At 41.6% G+C, this 19,551-nt stretch overlaps 1 protein-coding gene across 2 annotated transcripts in view; it reads left to right on the forward strand.

Annotated features, from left to right (window-relative positions):
* Window positions 1-238: 238 nt before the first annotated feature.
* lyst (lysosomal trafficking regulator) overlaps window positions 239-19,551 on the forward strand; it is a 360,509-nt gene continuing 341,196 nt past the window's right edge. For both annotated transcript variants that reach the window (XM_043680014.2, XM_043680023.2), the window contains exon 1: window positions 239-641. In XM_043680014.2, coding sequence (XP_043535949.2) covers window positions 558-641 — 84 coding nt within the window. In that variant the 5' untranslated portion in view covers window positions 239-557. The remainder of the gene's footprint in view (window positions 642-19,551) is intronic.

Genomic DNA, 19,551 nt, shown 5'->3' on the forward strand with positions numbered 1-19,551 from the left:
CAATGCAACGTACAGTGTACCGTGAGTGCAAGTGAGCGCGGGCGAGGAAAGCAGCCGGCTCGGCTGATTTGATTGACACCCGCACAGTTCCGAGGGGTCGGCGGAGTCTGGTCATTGACACTGGGCGGCACCCAGACGCGAGAGACCGCACGCTCAGGACGTAATGCGTCATTCGGAAGGAGTCCGAACCGAGGTACAGCCGCGAGGCGGGAGCGCGCGCGCGCGCGCGCGCATACGCGTAACCAAGGTCGTGCACGCGAGTGGTGGGACAGGGCCCCCGAGCTGGAGCCGAAGGAAGGCCACGAGCCTGGCGGATTCTAACGGCTGGATCTCGAGCCCAGGACTGAGTGACGTGGAGGAGGCGGCAGTGGCGGCCGCCAGCCCAGTCCTGGGGCTCGGACCGGCTCGACGTTTGGGTGTGTGCACTGACGAGCAGCTACCATTCCCGGGGCACCGAGCCTGTGACACCTACCGGCAGTGCAGGCTGTCCGGTCCACCGAAAGTCAACACATTCCAAAACTTTCGCCGGCGGCAGGGAGTGGAGGGCTTCCCGAGCCATGCCCAAGTCTCCGGGCGCCAACGTGAACTTCAGCCTTATTCACGCGTGGGAGAGATACCGGCAGTCGGAGCAGGATGAGCAGGTGAGCTGGAGAGGAGGAGAGCCTGGCACCGGCTGAATGAGGTGATGATCTGGCCGAAGGCACTCAGTGATAGACCCAAACTCTGGAGTGACCGGGGATAGTAGGGGAAGGGTAATGGGCACAGAGGAAGAATTCTGTTCTGGGCATGGGGTGTGGGGCCCCAGGCACAGGGAAGATAATGTCCCCGGGTACAGGAAGCATATTACTCTTTGTCATTGGAAAGATAGGAGAATGTCGCATTTTGTCTTGTGGGATGGTGAGCGTGCTTATTTTGTACTGAGACATGGTGAGAGTTAAAAGAGGCTTCTGAGACTGCTGCTCCCAGCTGAGCCTGACTTTCATCCCAGTCCAGAGACTTGAACTTGTACAAGTTGCCTAGGATACAGTATTAAGATGTGAATTATTAGAAATCTTATCTGTCAGATGAGCTATATCAAGGCTCTACCTCTTTCAGATGCAGGTTAAAATGATCCCATGTTATTTATGTTGTGTTCCCTTACATCATGATATCAATGAAGGATTATAAAGTATTACCAACAGTGTGGGACAATTCCTGTACTGGCCGTGGTCATCGTGATGTTCCAACATCTTAACCTCAATCCATGCCTGAAGCATGGTTGTCCTTGGGTTAAAGTAAACACCAATTCTGTCTCTATAGTGACTTTATTATCATTTTTAAAAAGTGCTAACTTTGTAGGTGTCCTGAATATGAGAACAGACTGGCAATAAACAAAATGGGGAATCCAAAAGCCTCTTATATTCTTATGAGTAGAAAATGGGTTATAAAACCAAAAGAACGATTGGAGACCAAAAGGAGATTTAGGCATGAAGGCAGGGCTGAGAAACTAAATTGATACTTTACATCTGTCTTTACCAAGGATGCTGCCTAAGTCATGATGAAAGATGAGAGAGTTCAGACACTTTAGGGTTTAATACTAATAAAGAGGTGTTAGAAAGTCTGGTTGTGCTTAGCTTTTTAAAGGATAAATTGCATCCAAGATAAAGTAAAACTTGTGGAGGTACTACTCATAATTTTCTAATCTTCCTTTAAAACGGGATGGTGTCAGAGGACTGGGAAATTGCAGATCGCATCCTTGTTCAAAAATGGTTGAGAGGAGTCAATTGTTTCCATTAATTTCCTCATTGTGGTTCAAAGATAGTGACAAAATTAATAGCCACTTGAATGTGAATTAATTATCAAAGGCCAACTTGGATTTGTTGAGGACAAATGGAGTTTAACAAGCTTAGGCTTTTGTTGAGATAAAGAGATAAGAGCAGTGCCATCGATATGGTCAAAAGGTAAAAGTCTCTAGTCTTACCAGACCAGAAGGCTGCTCTCCCATTAGAGAGATGCCTGGTAGTTTAACCTGAGGGTTAAGCCCTTCATCAGGAATAAAGGCAGAGAGCCTGAAGCGTGGAGAGATAAGTTAGAGGAGGGTGGGGGTGGGGAGAAAGTAGCATGGAGTACAATAGGTGAATGGGGGAGGGGATGAAGGTGATAGGTCAGGGAGGAGGGTGGAGTGGATAGGTGGAAAAGAAGATAGGCAAGTAGGACAAGTCATGGGGACAGTGCTGAGCTGGAAGTTTGGAACCAGGGTGAGGTGGAGGAAGGGGAAATGAGGAAACTGTTGAAGTCCACATTGATGCCCTGGGGTTGAAGTTTCCGAGGCGGAAGATGAGGCGTTCTTCCTCCAGGCGTTTGGTGGTGAGGGAGCAGTGGTGAAGGAGGCCCAGGACCTCCATGTCCTCGGCAGAGTGGGAGGGGGAGTTGAAATGTTGGGCCACAGGGCGGTGTGGTTGATTGGTGCGGGTGTCCCGGAGATGTTTCCTAAAGCGCTCTGCTAGGAGGCGTCCAGGCTCCCCAATGTAGAGGAGACCGAATCGGGAGCAATGGATGCAATAAATGATAGTAGTGGATGTGCAGGTAAAACTTTGGATGTGGAAGTCTCCTTTAGGGCCTTGGATGGAGGTGAGGGAGGAGGTGTGGGCGCAGGTTTTGCAGTTCCTGCGGTGGCAGGGGAAGGTGCCAGGTTGGGAGGATGGGTTGTAGGGGGGCGTGGACCTGACCAGGTAGTCACGGAGGGAATGGTCTTTGCGGAAAGGGTTGGGGAGGGAAATATATCCCTGGTGGTGGGGTCTTTTTGATATAATGAGTACAGCGTGCAAAGCAAGGAAATAAAATAAACCTTTATGAAATTAAGTTTGGCCTCAGTTGTACCATTCAACTTAGGAAGAACATGACAGCATTGGTGAGGGTGCAGAAAAGATTCATAAAATCAGTTGCCAAGATGAGGAACTTAGTTACACAATTTAGAAAAGTTGGGACAGTGTTCCTTGGAAATTTGGTAGAGGCATTCAAAATCATGAGGGGTCTGTACAGAGTAGATGGAGGGGAAAGGATCAAGAACCAGAGGGCACACATAGGAATTGGCAATGTCAAATTGAGGAAAACCTCTGCTTGATAGAGTGGTGGAGGCGGATTCATTTGGACATTCAAAAGAAAGTTGGATGTGTAAAGGAAAAATTTGAAGAGCTGCAAGCAAGCGGATGGAAGTGTCATTAGGTGAACTAACAACCACTAGTAAATCATCCATGTTCTCCAATTGATTAATTTACAAAGCTTTTTGAGAGCCATGCAGACCATCAAAGTCCGAAGTCTCACAACACCAGGTTATAGTCCAATAGGTTCATTTGAAATCAGAAATTTTGGAGCACTGCTTCTTTGTCAGGTGAGGTCCAGCGCTCTGAAAGCTTGTGATTTCAAATGAACCTGTTGGACTCTAACCTGGTGTTGTGTAACTTCTGACTTTGTCCAACTCAGTCCAACACCAGCACCTCCACATCATGACAGACTATCAAAGGTGAAGGAGGGGTCTAAATCAAAATGGAACTGGACTGAAATTACTTATTTTTTTAATCCAGATTTTTTTGTCTCATAACCAATCATATGTGGTACTTATTTTCGTCTGTAGCCACCATTAGTAAATCGTCTGTTTTTTCCCCTATTGATTAATTTATGTGGAAAGCTCGTTGAGGGCAATGCAAGTCATCAAAGGTGAGGATGGACGTGGGGGGGAGGGGAGGGTGCTATATCAAAGTGGAGTTGGAAGGGGTGAAATTATAAATAAAGCAGATTTGTAAGTGTTGACAGCTGCCAAAAAAATAACTGACTTCACTTCTGGCCCGATTTGCGAGCCAGAAAGCTGAGTTGCACTGTATGTTATTACCAGCTTGGTCTGTGGATAGGTTTGATGGCTATAGTGTTTTACAATATGGACATGATGTTTACTGTTCCCACCAATAGCATTAGGCACTTGACTACCAACGTCTGAGTGAATATACACCTGGCATTTTGAGCTGAAGCCTTGGCCTTGTGCCTCAGCTAGCCTATTGTCAGCTAGCTGGGTACCTGTCTGCTCTGATCTACTGCAGCTGGTCATACAGTCTTTCTGGGATGCATTGTATTTGAATGTCAGCCATGTGTCTGTTTCTGGAACTTGTTGACATGTTCTTTCAGAGCGCTTATCATGTTTTCTATTTATTAATTTAAAATAACTTCTATCATTGTCCTTGCATTCCCTATCTCCTAAAAACTTTTGCCTTTTTCTTTACCTCTTTATCTCCTTTTTCTTTTACATCTTCTGCTTTTCCTCCTTCACAACAATTGAATTTTCTCTCTGGCTTTTGTTTCCCAGACATTGCTGCAAACTCCATCAACCATTTCAAAGAACTTCTGAATTATGCTTGGGCTTTCATTAGTAACCTTTTCTAAAAATCAAATGGCTTTGCGCAGGATACATCTTACAAGTTTGAAAGGAAGCCTGAAAATTATAAAACTAATTACTCTTTGATGTAAATCTGGAATTAAAAAAATGAAGATACTTCAATTATCAGGCCAGAAATATTTTTGGAAAATCAAGACAGAATTTTTCGGATGGTGGGCTTTCCTGCTATGTCCCACAGAATTATTTGGGAAGCATCTCTGCTAATAGCAGTAGCTAGGAGAAAGTGAGGACTGCAGATGTTGGAGATCAGTCGAATAATAGGTGCTGCAAAAGCATAGCAAGAGAATTGACGTTTTGGGCATAAGCTCTTCTTTTGAAACCCCACACTTGGAGGAGCATTCATTGGTTGGATGTGAGACCTCAGTGTCTTCATCAAACCCATTGGTGGGGAGCCATAAAATTCTGCCAGTAGTTCCCAAATGATGCAGATGAAGTAGCTGGAGAATGCAGAGAGAGAGAACTTTTTTGAGAACAGGGAGTTGTCGGAATAATACCGCCATCCTAATATAGAAGTTGACTTTGCCTTTCACCTAAAGAGGGAACAAAGTATAAGTTTGGCAAGCTTTTGATCACTTATACTTAGACATAATCAGGGAGTGTGTCTTCATTTTTAGTATAAATTTAGGCTGAAAAGAAATTGCTGTAAAATCTGCAATTGAGGTAAATATGGTTAATGTATCAGGATAAGTTTCAAAAGAATCTTTTCTTATTCCATCTGCTGTTGGTTTGAAAGTATTTTCAACTCAGTTGGTGATAGCAAAGGGCATATTCGATGTTTTTACTTTGAATTGTCAGTATATATGCATTTAGTCTGTATACAGTGAGTATACATTGTCTCCTCCTCTTCTCCCGTTCTGAGAAATTATAGAGCAGAGAATACACGTCTGAAAATACATACAGGTGGTGGTGTTTAAATAGAGACATAGAAAAATAGGAACAGGAGTAGGCCATTCAGCCCCTTGAATCTGCACTGTCATTCAATAAGATCATGGCTGATCTGAAATCTGATTCCATGTGCTTGCCTTAGGCCCATACCCTTGTTTAATAAAGCTTTGTCCTCTGATATAAATTTAATAATTGAATTAGCATTGACTGTTGAAAAAAAAATTCCAAACCCCCAAATGGCCTGGTTTTCATTCTTAGACATTGCCCCTTGCTTCTAGAATCTTCAATCAGCGGCAGTAGTTTCTTTATTTAACATGTCTTTCCCTGTATGTACCCCAGTGAAAAGGAAGGACTGAGGAAAAAGGATAATCAGTCATGAATAATTAAGGAAATAAAGGAGGCTATCAAATTCAAAGTTAATGCATGCAAAGTGCCAAAGGTTAGTGAGAAAGTAGAGGTTTGGGAAATCTTTAAAGCGCAAGGAAAGCTACAAGAAAAGCTATAAAAGAAAAGTAAGGTAGATTGAGAGTAAACTAGCTCAGAACATAAAAACAACAAAAGTTTCTAAAAATATATAAAATAAGAGTGGCTAAGGTAAGCATTGGTCCTTTAGAGGATGAGAGGGGGATTTAATGATGGGAAATGAGGAAATGGCCAAGGCATTGAACAGGTATTTTGTCAATCTTCACAGTGGAAGACACAAGTAACATGCCAATAATTGATGACAAGGAGGCTATGGCAGGTGAGGACCGAGAAATGATCATTATCACTAAAGAGGTGATGTTGAGTAAGCTACTAGGGCTTAAAGGTAGACCAGTCTCCTGGCTCTGATTGAATGCATCCTAGAGATCCCAGGGGAAAGAGCAAATGTGCTCGTAATTTACTAAAATTCCCTGGACTCTGGGGTGGTTCCAGCAGATTGAAAAACAGCAAATGTGATGCTGCTGTTTAAAAAAGGTGTACAAAAGATGGGTAACTGTAGAACTTGTTAGCTTAACTTCTGTCGTGGGGAATCTATAATCAAGAAAACTGGATAGAAATTGTCCCATCGGGCAGATGCAACATGGGTTCATGAAAGACAGGTCATGATTAACTAATTTACTGGACTTCTTTGAGGACATTACAAGCGCAGGGGATCTGTTGGGACTGCAATTGTTTACGGTTTACATAGATAATTAAGAGTGGAGGACCAAGTGTAGTGTGAAAGTTTGCAAGTGATACAAAGATGGGTGGTAGAACAAAGTGTGCAGAGGTCACAGAAGTTTTGTAGAAGGACATAGACTAAGTGAGTGGGAAATAGTCTGGCAGATGTAATGCAGTATTGGTAAGTGTGAGGTCACACATTTTGATAGGAATAACATCAAAATGAACTATTAATTAAATGGTGAAAAATTATAGCATGCTGGTATGCAGAAGAACCTGGGTGTCCTTAAGCATGAATCACAAAACATTGGTTTGCAGGTGCAGCAGATAATTAAGAAGGCAAATTGAATATTATCCTTCCATCTAGAGGGATGGAGTTTAAAAACAGGGAGATTGTGTGGCAACTAGTGAGTTCACGCCTGGAGTATGATATACAGTTTTGGTCTCCTTACTTGAAAAAGGACTACTGGCAAGGGTGGAGGTGCAGAGGAGGTTCACTCGGTTGATTATGGAGTTGGGAAAGTTGACTTATGAAGAGAGATTGAGTAGACTGGGACTGTACTGTTTGGAATTTAGTAGAATGACTGGGGATCTTCGAGAAACACATACAATTATGAAGGCAATAGATAAGAAAGAAGCAGGGAGGTTGTTTCCACTGGTGGGCGAAATTAGAGCTCGGAGGCATAGCCTCAAGTAAGGGGGAGCAAATTTAGGACTGACTTGAGGAGGAAGTTCTTCGCCAAAGGGTTGTGAATCTGTGGAATTCCCTGTCCAGTGGAGCAGTTGAGGCTACCTCATTGAATGTTTTTAAGGCAATGATAGATTTTTGACCAATGAAGGAATTAAGGGTTATGGTGACCGGATGGATAAGTGCAATTGAGTCCACAAAAAGATCATCCATGATCTTATTGAATGGCGGAGCAGGCTTGACAGACCAGATGCCCTACTCCTCCTATTTCTTAAAATACTGAATTTGATCAGCCTTTAACCTTCTTAATTCTAGACAGTAAAGGCCTAATTATTCTAATCTTTCCTCCAACTTACCCCTAAAGTCCAGTTATCATCCTGCATTTAACTCGTTCCAAGGCCAAAACATACTTCCTAAAGTGTGGTGCCCAGATCTACTCTCAATACTCTAAGTGGGGTCTAAGTTTGGTCTTGTCTAACTGCAGCATAATGTCTGCATTCTTATACTTCAGCCCTTTAATTATGAAGGCCAGCATTTCATTAGCAGCCTTGACTATTTTCTGTGGCATTTTAAAGAGCTATGCACCTGAACCCCCAAATTTCATTGGGCATCCACACTATATTTAACTTTGTGCCTTTTGAAGAAAGTACGCTGATCTATCCTTTTTTGGTCTAAAATGGATAACGTCACACTTGCTTAAATTAAAATCCATCCGTTAAAGTTTTGCCCATTCATCTAATCTATCAATATCCTGTAATTTTATGCTGTTATCAATGCTGTCTGCAATGATGCTCAATTTTGTCATCAGTAAACATGACTTTTTATGTCATTATATAAGTTACTGAATGTTGTGAATAATTGTAGCCCCAACACCGGTCCCTGCAGGACAGCACTCATCATGTCCTGCTAATTTGAATATTAGCCATTTTTCCAAATTTTTGTTTCTTGCTACTCAACTAATTTTGTATCCATATCAGTAATTTGCTCAGTTCTGTGGGCTTCCACCGTAGTTAACAGTCTCTTGTGTGGGCTTTCATCAAACGACTCTGGATCGTTAAACAATATAAACAATATCCATTAATTTACCTCTGTTCACCTCTTCCAAAAATTCTCTGGCTTCAAAAACTCTGACCTATCCTTCATGAATCCATGCTGCCTCTCCCTGATTAGCTGTAAATTTTCAAGCTGATTAGTTACACTATTCTTGATTGCAGATGGCCATTCCTCTCAACACAGAACTTAGGCTAACTGATGATTAATTCTCTGTTTTCCCTCTGTATCCCTTCTTAAAGACAGAGTGATATAAGCAAATTTTGAATCCAGAGGTACAACTCCTGAATTCAAAGAACTCTGAAAGATTATGGTTAGGACATCGACATTAGGCTCCTACTTCCTTCAACACTGGTGAATGGAAACCATCAGGTCCTGGGCGTTGCCATTGTTTAGTTCCATTAATTTCCCCATTATTGACAATTTACTTAAGCTAATTTTATTTAGACCCTGCCTCAATGCTCTGTTAATTTCTTTGGGACTTTCCACAAACTGTCCTGTTTTTCTGCTGTGAATGCTGAAGCATTCAGCGTGTCTGCCATTTCCCCGTGGTCATTGACAATATCCGTGCACTCAGCCTCCAATGGGCTGATAGTACACTTAACCGACTGCTTTCCCTTTATAACAATAAAAATTTCATTGTCTTCTGTGTCCCTTGCAAGCTTCCTTTCAAAATCATTTTTGGCCACCCTTTTAAGCCACTTTGTGGCTTTTTAGCCTTTGTATGTGTCCCATTCTGTGGAATCTGTACTGTTTTGTGTTTTTAATCAGTCCATTTATTGAATTTTATGCTCTTCAGATGTTTGTGGTTGTTTTTCTTTGTGTGATAGAGTTCTTCATTCTCATGAGTACTACTTTTGAAAAGCATAAAATGTTTTTAAACACCTTCCATTGTTCCTTGGTTATTTTATCTATTAGTAGACATTCCCAGTATACTGTGGATAGTCTCTGTCTCAAGACATTGAAGACAGCTTTACTTAAATCCAAAATTCTAGTATCCGATCTTTTGCAAATACTTTATGAAACTCAACCATGTTATGATCGCTGTTTGATATATACTCATGAACAACATTAATTAAATTAGACCCATTGTTCATTAGATCCAATGTTGCTTGTCCCCTTATTGTATTCTGGATATATTACCACAGAAGGGTATTCTAGGCACACTAGAAATTCGCAATCTTTCTCACAGATGCTTACCTATCTCTCCCAGTCTATGTTAAAATTAAAATCCCCCCCATTAATACTACTTTACTTTTATTGCATAGTTGCCTAATTTCATCATTTTTTTACAATCTAGCACTTTTGAACTAATGTGAGCCCTCCAGCAATAGCTGGAAGAATGGGATCAACTGCATTAATAAAATAGTGTCTCACAGGAAGTAAATATGTCATTTTACTTAACTACGCATTGTGTTTTTAAACCGCTTACCTGAGACTTAGCTATAAACTAATAGCACAAAAGTGCTTAAAAGTGACCTCTCTCAACTGTGCGAATAGTTACTGATATTGGGTAGGAAATCTCTATTCATGAAATCTACTTTCTTTTGATGCAGTAAACAACAAAAGTTTATTAAAGCCTGTACAAGCTAGGTGACCCCCTTTGACACTCTTTGCAGGTATGCAAAATCGAGTCAAAAGAGCCACCCCCCCCCCCCCCCCCCCCCCCCCCCCCCCCAACCACATTACCCCAGTACAGCGGTAGGATGAGGTCATCCTCGGGGATAATGTAAATGCCCTAATCCTGGGGAAGCATTATGCAAATGATTGCCTGACTCCGTGATTCCCCAAGACACCATAGGTGTGATATGTCCTAGCTTTGGGGCGGCTCTACAAACAAGTTCTGGCTCTGCTTCTTCCCCAGATAATGTAGGTGTGATATGCTTCAGTATGAGGGGATGATCGTGCAAATGAATTTGATTGGCTGGGGGATGGCTGTGAAAGCATTTCTGAATGGAAGGGACTGAATCAGAGTTTAATTTGATAACAGCAGTAGAGTAGTAGTCAATGGCTGCCCAAATAAAGTGAGAGTCAACCAAATTTCTGCATGAATGTCCCACCCACCCATTTCCAGGATATATCCCACCTACATTGTCTTGGGGAATTACAGAGTCAGGAAATCATTTGCACAATGATTCCCCAGGGTTAGTGCATTTACATTTACATTATCTCTGAAGATGACCTATCCTACCATTGTACCCAGGGTAACGTGGTTATGGGGGAGGAATGACCGGAGTACCTGTAAGCATTATCAACTGACCTGTACAAAGGGGATATGTTTTCTTTGTTCGGGGTCTCTTTGACTTAACTTTGCACTCTGCAAAGAGTGTCAAAGGGGTCATCTAGCTTGTACAACTTTAATAAACTAACTTTGCAGAAGTTAGTGTGTGCGAATTTCATTTTGTGAGTGAAACCTTAGGGAAAAAAAAACGAACATCATCAAATGGTGATAGATATATTTAAGAAATAAACATTTCACTAATCAAGATTTGACCAGAAAACTAAAGAGATGTGCATTCCTGTTCAGTCGTTTGCTGATAAACCTTTTTCATTTAAGTTAGATGGCAGAATAGTATTTCACTACTGTTGATTTTGAAATAGAGCTTATTGCATGCATTTAAAGAAATTACACAAAACAGTTTGATTATTCCTATTAAGACTTGAATCTGTGTGGATATGTACTTCATCCTATCGTAATAATATAAACATTACGAATGACTTTTCTATTCCCATCCCCCTTTATTTTCATAACCCATCTATAATGTTTAGAAGAATACATTTTAGGTCTGTAACAACAGTCCATAATCGAGCAGCAGGTGACACACCTTTAATTTTGTCATTTAATAATGCCTGTGTTTTCTTGAAAGGCATCATCTGTCACTATGGTTCCAGCACTAGCTTATTATAGAATTGACAGCATTCCCTCCCGTGTCCTTCCCCAACCAAATAAAAATAAGCAATTTAAAAAAAATTGTTGGATGTAAAATTCAAACTTACAATGTTAAGACTAAGCGACTTTGTAATGTTTGATACGGGGTCTCAGGACTGTCTAAGGCTGTCTTTTCCCAGTCCTACTTCACTTATCTATTGGAAAGGCCACTAGCCATGCGATTGTTACTTGCACCCTTGCCTATTTCAATGCACTTTCAAATAGTCTCTTATCTTCTACTCTCCTTTTTAAATTGAAGTCATCTAAATTATGCTTTCGAGAAGAAGTTAGATGTAGTTCTTAGGGATAAAGGGATCAAAGGATTAAGGGAGAAAGCAGAAACAGAGCCCTGAGTTGTGGGATCAACAATGATCAGTAAGCTCAAAGGCTGAGGGCCAATGTTTTCACACAGGGAGTGGTGACTGTATGGAATGAGCTACCAGAGGAAGTGGTAGAGATGGGCATAGTTGCAACATTTAAAAGACATTTGGGCAAGTACATGAGTAGGAAAGGATATGGGCAAAACGCAAGCAAATGGGACGAGATTAATTTGGGGTATCTGGCATGGATGAGTTGGACTGAAGGATCTGTTTCCATGCTGTATGACTCTCTGACTCTATTCCCCTTCCTTTGTTCTAGGTTTCTATGTGTTTATTACGACACGAAGGTGATGCCCTGTTAATTAAACCAAACATTCAAAAAAGCTCACCTCACCTCGTAATCTATTAAAATGAGTGACCGAGAACTCCCAAATTCTACCTTTTGAAGAAAATAACATCACTTAATTTTTCGAAAAGTGAACATTAAGCAACAATTATTCACAACTCTAAGTCCCCTTGTTCTAATAAGACACTTATTAAAATTACTCCATGCTTCTAATTTCTTTCTTGTCCTTTTCTTTAAATTTAATTCTTACCACGTGTTTGATGTTGTACCCTCATATCTTTGTGACATAGTCTCAGTTATTTTGTTTTGACATTCCTGTGATTCTTCCTTGGATATATTACTTCATTGCAAGTTGTTTTTGTAAATATTATTCAGGGGGAAGTGAGGACTGCAGATGCTGGAGATCAAGCTGAAAATGTGTTGCTGGAAAAGCGCAGCAGGTCAGGCAGCATCCAAGGAGCAGGAGAATCGACGTTTCGGGCATGAGCCCTTCTTCAGGAATGAGGAAAGTGTGTCCAGCAGGCTAAGATAAAAGGTAGGGAGGAGGGACTTGGGGGAGGAGCGTTGGAAATGCGATAGGTGGAAGGAGGTCAAGGTGAGGGTGATTGGCCGGAGTGGGGGTGGGGGCGGAGAGGTCAGGAAGAAGATTGCAGGTTAGGAAGGTGGTGCTGAGTTCAAGGGATTTGACTGAGACAAGGTGGGGGGAGGGGAAATGAGGAAACTGGAGAAATCCGAGTTCGTCCCTTTGGTTGGAGGATTCCTAGGCGGAAGATGAGGCGCTCTTCCTCCAACCGTCGTGTTGCTATGGTCTGGCGATGGAGGAGTCCAAGGACCTGCATGTCCTTGGTGGAGTGGGAGGGGGAGTTGAAGTGTTGAGCCACGGGGTGGTTGGGTTGGTTGGTCGGTCCGGGTATCCCAGAGGTGTTCTCTGAAACGTTCCGCAAGTAGGCGGCCTGTCTCCCCAACATCGAGGAGGCCACATCGGGTGCAGCGGATGCAGTAAATGATGTGTGTGGAGGTGCAGGTGAATTTGTGGCGGATATGGAAGGATCCCTTGGGGCCTTGGAGGGAAGTAAGGGGGGAGGTGTGAGCGCAAGTTTTGCATTTCTTGCGGTTGCAGGGGAAGGTGCCGGGAGTAGAGGTTGGGTTGGTGGGGGGTATGGACCTGACGAGGGAGTCACGGAGGGAGTGTCTTTTCGAAATGCAAAACTTGCGCCCACACCTCCCCCCTTACTTCCCTCCAAGGCCCCAAGGGATCCTTCCATATCCGCCACACATTCACCTGCACCTCCACACACATAATTTACTGCATCCGCTGCACACGATGTGGCCTCCTCTATATTGGGGAGACAGGCCGCCTACTTGCGGAACTTTTCAGAGAACACCTCTGGGACACCCAGACCAACCACCCTGTGGCTCAACACTTTAACTCCCCCTCCCACTCCACCAAGGACATGTAGGTCCTTGGACTCCTCCATCGCCAGACCATAGCAACACGACGGTTGGAGGAAGAGCGCCTCATCTTCCGCCTAGGAACCCTCCAACCACAAGGGACGGACTCTGATTTCTCCAGTTTCCTCATTTCCCCTCCCCCCACCTTGTCTCAGTCAAATCCCTTGAACTCAGCACCACCTTCCTAACCTGCAATCTTCTTCCTGACCTCTCTGCCCCCACCCCCACTCCGGCCTATCACCCTCACCTTGACCTCCTTCCACCTATCGCATTTCCAACGCCCCTCCCCCAAGTCCCTCCTCCCTACCTTTTATCTTAGCCTGCTGGACGCACTTTCCTCATTCCTGAAGAAGGGCTCATGCCCGAAACATCGATTCTCCTGCTCCTTGGATGCTGCCTGACCTGCTGCGCTTTTCCAGCAACACATTTTCAGCTTTGTAGATATTCACCCTATATAATACAGCAATTTAATAACAAACTTCTTTAAAATGATCAGGGAAACCTGTGATGCAACGTTTGAAGAAAACAAAGAACATTTAAATTGTAAGATTGCACACTAGAACCCAGTTTTTGCTACTGATTGCAGTCACTAGGAATGAATCATGTAATGGCTGACAAGTGGCATTTGCATACTGTAAGTAACTTCAGCTTAGGAAGAAACACCCTGCAAATGTATAAGTAATTAATATTTTAGCCCAATCAAACTTGGTTATGCCTGGTGAGAACATTGAGCTTGTTCACAGGATGATGTACTGATGATTTAAAAATATTGATTATTTCCTGATAATCTGACAGTGTTTCTTGCAGATAAAAATTGTAGTGACTGACTCACTTTTTGTAAGATTTTTAGGTACTATTGTTTTGACATTTTCCTTGTGTTGGTGCCTTGAAGTAATCTAATTTTGGTTACAAACATCTAGACTCATTCCCAGGATTGTTGAGGGCAATGATTTTGTGGTCCTGGAGCATACACATGTGAAAGAAATAATATACTGGGAAGTGAAAAGATTGGGCTTTAGATGGAGCAGGGGATGTGGAGGGGGGAAGAGGAAGTGGGAGACCATGCAGAATGTGGCAGTTGAGTTTGGGACCTTGATCAGAAAGCAGAGCAAGATGCAATCTGTAAGAACTAGGCTGGAGGACTGGGACCTGGTAGCACAAGGGATAGTGTAGTTGGCAAAGCATAGACTTATTACAGAGAATGCAGATATCAAGGTGTAACATGTATGTGATGGAGTATGGAAAATAGTAATGCCTGAGACCTAAAAGAATGATTACGTGCTGTGTTCTGGGACTGCTGTAGTGCATCTGAGGACATGTTGAAGTTTGGGAACTCTGCAGGTCAGTGACGACTAGAGAGTATTATGATAAAGGCAGGGTGCCCCTAGTAGCACCATAGAATGTCTTTGAATGGTCTGCCAGCTAGGGATTGAGGGCATGGTTATGTACTGATTGGAACTATGATATAATGGCACAATTCCTTAAACTAGACAGGGGGATGAATGATTCCACTGTCAGTAGGATTGATAACTAGAGATTTATGATAATTGGCAAAGAGCAATGGAAAAAATACTCGGTGCGTATAATCTAAAAGGGCAGTTGAAGTACATTCAGTCACTTTCAGTGCACAGCTGAATATGTTCTTCAAGAAAAATTTCCAAGGTTGTGGGGAAAGAACACAACATTGGGACTGATTGGATCACTCTTGTAAAGAATTAACAAAGGGGCTGGATGAGCTCCTGTATAATTCCATGATTTTATATGCAGTTAGCACAGGACAGTGACATGGTCATTTTAGTTGCAGCAGTAAGCTTGGGGAAACTTGGTGCTAGGCAAGGGTAACAGTTGAAACTGGAGCATTGAAGTCGAAGTGTGGGAGAAACAGGTACCCATGAAGTGGCATTAAGACTATAAGACTAAGTATTGCAATTAACTTCGCCAGACAAATGCTACTGGGAATGGATGATAATAGATAAATGTTTCTTGTTGGCTGAATGGAGGTTGAGAAAGGAATCTGAAGATATTGAAAAATGATGGCAGTAAATGAAGTCCTTCATATTGTCTCCATTCTTTGGACATCTGCAGCTCAATAATTTGGAATGGTATTAATATCTCAGAAATCATTTTCATATTTTACAGTGGGGTTGGTTTGAAGAAGTGAAAACGTGGTTAAGTTTTTGTTTTATCATTTCCTGTTGATATTCTTTTTTAAAAAGTTGCTTCCTCTCTTTCCACTATCTTAACTAGCTGTTTCTCTCAAGTTGTTTCTCCTTCACTTATTAAGAAATCTGTTGGAAGCTCGTGACAGGGTTAGGTTACTTTGCTTATGTTAGGTCAGCCGTGCTTGATGGAGCATATTCCCTGTAATTAATGAGTTTCTGCATCTTTCCCTCATGCCTTCAGTTGAATAGTGGCCCAAAGCTTTATCAATATTAGTCAAATGAATGTTTTTGTTTTCTTTGGAATTACTTATACTGGAGAGTAAAACTTAATAACTAACAAGTGGCAATTATTCCCACCCGAAGTTTTCTCAATAAAAGCACACATTATGCAATCGCTAAATGATGAGCTAAAAGATAGCTTCAGTATTTAACTAACACACTGTTTTATTGTTACACATTTTTAGTTTTGGGAACCTTATGAAGATATACATTCACTCCTATATGGAAGTACTTAACAGCGCAATGTTTGGGAAATTCTTTTTGCTTGTAGAGAATGAATAATATACATACACACGCACATGCACGCATGCATGCACATTTTGTAGCTTTTAGCAAGTGTAAGTGAACCACCTCCTGATCTCAGCTGTTAAGCTTTGGTTGTTGGTGTAATTCTTTTTCTAATTTAGCCTACTTTTCTAATCAGTCTGTCAGAGATGTTATTACATGTCTCTGGAGCAGATAGGATTTGAATCCAGGCCTCTAGGTCTGGAGTTACGGACAATATCACTGCCACAAAAGCACACTTGAGATTATTCAGTAAGTGTTATCTAGTTATGGAATCATCTCTAACATTAAATGTATGTTCTAAATTTTGCAAAAATACCTGGGTTAACTGACAGTATCCTGCCCATTGTGCTTGCTTGGGGTTTGTTTGATGCAAACCATTATTTGGGATGTGACACCAATACGCTGGGCATTGTACTTGCACAAAAATTCATGGAACACATAAGTTATATGCACAATAGACTGAAAGTCCTTTTGCCTTAATGTTAGCATCTATATTGGAAAATATCACCTCTGCCACTGCTACATAATAGTAGGGGGAAATGGCTAGGTTCACCTGTTGCTCAATAATCCCAAGTGTGCTATGAATGACACAACCAATTTAAGCTTATCAGTCGGGATCACAATGTTACTTAACTGATGCTTGCTGGCAACTAGATGTATTTATATCCAGGCATTTGTGCTCTGCAGGAAAAGTGAATTTGTTCAGTTATTGTTTAATTCAAAGAAACGTGTGTGGTATAATGGAGCCCTGGCGCATTCTACATAGCCAAACATGGAACATAATGTTTAACATTAGAAACTATTGCTTATTAAATAACACTTGCTGAATAATCCAAGTTGCGCTAACAGCCAATAAGTTCTGCCTTGCCAACCAATTGATGTTCTTTTCGCCCTGCAGTATAAATTGTTGCGTCTTTTGAAATTTGGCATTTTTGCAACTGTTATGATGAGTGAAAGTAGAAAAACTCAACATTCTTTTTGTTTAAAGCAGCACTGAAGTTCTTTGCTACCAAATGGACACTGATCACTGTTTCAGATAATTTTTGTCTAAGTGACTTCTTCTGATGTCGCAACAATTTCCTTAATGTTGAAGTTTCCTGTAGAATAACTTAACAATCAACAGGAATGGGCTGGACTTTCCATTCATCCAATATTGTTCACAACTACTGGTCATTGTGGAAGGTGGTGATAAAGTGGTAATGTGCCTACATCAGTAACTAGTAAACCAGCGACCCAGGTGCATGTTCTGGGACATGGGTATGAATCCCAATATGGTGCATGGTGAAATTTGAATTCAATTAATAAATCTTGAATTTAATGCTAAATGTTGGTCATGAAACCATTCTTGAAAACTGTAAAGCCTAGTTGATTCAATGTCCTTCAGGGAAGGAAAATCTGCTCGAATCACCTGGCCAGGTCTCCAAGGATTCCAAACCCACAGCAATGTGATTTGATTCTGAAATATCCTCTGAAGTGGCTCAGCAAGCCACTCAATTGTATCCATAAGACATAGGAGTGGAAATAAGGTCATTTGGCCCATCGAGTACACTCCGCCATTCAATCATGGCTGATGGGCATTTCAACAGCACTTACCTGCACTCTCCCCGTATTCCTTAATTCCTTGCGAAATTAAGAATTTATCAATCTCTGCCTTGAAGATAGTTAATGCTCCGTTGCAATGAATTCCACAGGCCCACTATTTTCTGGCTGAAGAAATGTCTCCTCATTTCTGTTTTAAATTGAACCCCTCTAATTCTAAGGCTGTGCCCACGGGTCCTAGTATCCCCGCCTGACGGAAACAAGGCGATGAAGGCACAGCATGTACTTTGGGTGGGGGACAGCAATGCTAATAATCTACATTGGTTTGGTAGCACAATTGTTGACTGAGCTGTCTGAAATTTAAAGGATATGGCTGCTAAGCTAAGTCTGCAGTAGGTGTTGAGGAAACCAAAAAGAGGATAAGAGCCTATTTGAATTTTCCTCACCAAATCTACCTGTAGCTTATGCCTCTGAAATGATGGTATAAGTAGGAATGACCACAACACTGTCCTTTTGAAGACAAGCCACACCTTCATATTGAGGGTGCCCTTTCACTGAGCTGAATGGGATAGAATCTGAAACTGTGTAGCTTTGCAAGTTCCCCCACTTTACCATTACCACCAAGTCAGCAGACCCATGCTGGCTCAATGAAGAGTGTAGGAGTCATGCCAGGAGCAGCACTAGGCATACCTCAAAATGGGGTGTCAATCTCACATGTGCCAATATTACAATATAGGACTAGTGTGCTAAACAGCAGAAGTAATCTGCAATAGGCAAGGCGAAGCAATGGCCTACTCTTGAGGTCCCCAGCATTATATATGCCAATCTTCAGTCAACTTGATCTACTCCACATGATATTAAGAAATGGCTTCAGAAATTGAATGCTGCAAAGACTGTGGGCCCTGGTGAAGTTCCTGAAAACTTGTGCTTCAGAGCTAAACTAGGCCCCTAGCCAAGTTGTTCCAGTACAGTTACAACATGACCTGTGGAGAATTGCCCAGATGTCCTATTCACAAAAGGCAGGGCAAATCCAGTGTTTCAAATTACTGTACAATCTATATTCTGTTAATTGTCAGAGTAGTTTCTTTCTTGTCACTCGGTCAAAATCTTGGAATGCTCTGTAATAATAGCACTGTGCATATACCACAGCACATGAGCTGCAGCAGTTCTAGAAGGGCAACTTGCCATTACCTTTAGAAGACAATTAGGTGTGGACAATAAATGCCTAACAATTAAGACCTAAATAGCAATTTTCATATTGCAAAAGAATTTAAAGAAAATATAATTGAAGGAAGTGAACAAAATTCATTATTTCTGGAAAGAATTGTGCTCCATCCTGTGTGGAAAAGTTTGTTGGTTACATGGTACTCTCCGTCCATACCAAGCCATTCTACCAATTCAGTTTAGTTCAACTGATAGTTAAGAATTGGACTATTGCATATCAGCCCAGATTTTGCAGTTAGTGATGGGCGAATGGTGCTCACCATCTGTTAAGCCTACAGTTCTCCAAATACTTTTCATAGGCTTTTCTTATGAGTAGCAAAGTATTCATGGTGTGATTAGCATGGTTAGCAATGGCTTGAGCTATTGCGTGTTACACTAGTTGGTCGCGGTGTGTCTGAAACATCTGTCTTCTATAAGGAATCTGTAATGTGAACAGGGGAAACAACTTTTCTCCTTAACACATCATATTGAAGAATCCTGACTGAGACAGAGTCCAAACGAGGAAGTGTAAATGTAGAATATTTAATTCATGTCTCATCATGTAAATAAAATGAAGAGAAAGAAAGGAAGTTTAGATTGAGAAGCAAGCTACCAAAGATAATGGAAAAAAAAATCTTAATTTTTATTGTAGGATTTCAAAACATAAAATCAGAAGGATAAGAATCTACATGGTAGTTATGTTTCAGTCAGTGAAGGTAGTTTTGTTTTATTAAGTAATGTATGTTGGTAGCTAGAGAGGAGAATACTAAAAATAATAAATGTCAACAAAATTCTGAAACTTGTGGAAATATTATTGAATAGGCCATAATTTGAAAATGAA

The sequence above is a fragment of the Chiloscyllium plagiosum genome, unplaced genomic scaffold (genome assembly GCF_037043375.1).
Source record: "Chiloscyllium plagiosum isolate Xiang-an unplaced genomic scaffold, Cpla_swu_hap1 HiC_scaffold_3, whole genome shotgun sequence".
Lineage (NCBI taxonomy): Eukaryota > Metazoa > Chordata > Chondrichthyes > Orectolobiformes > Hemiscylliidae > Chiloscyllium > Chiloscyllium plagiosum.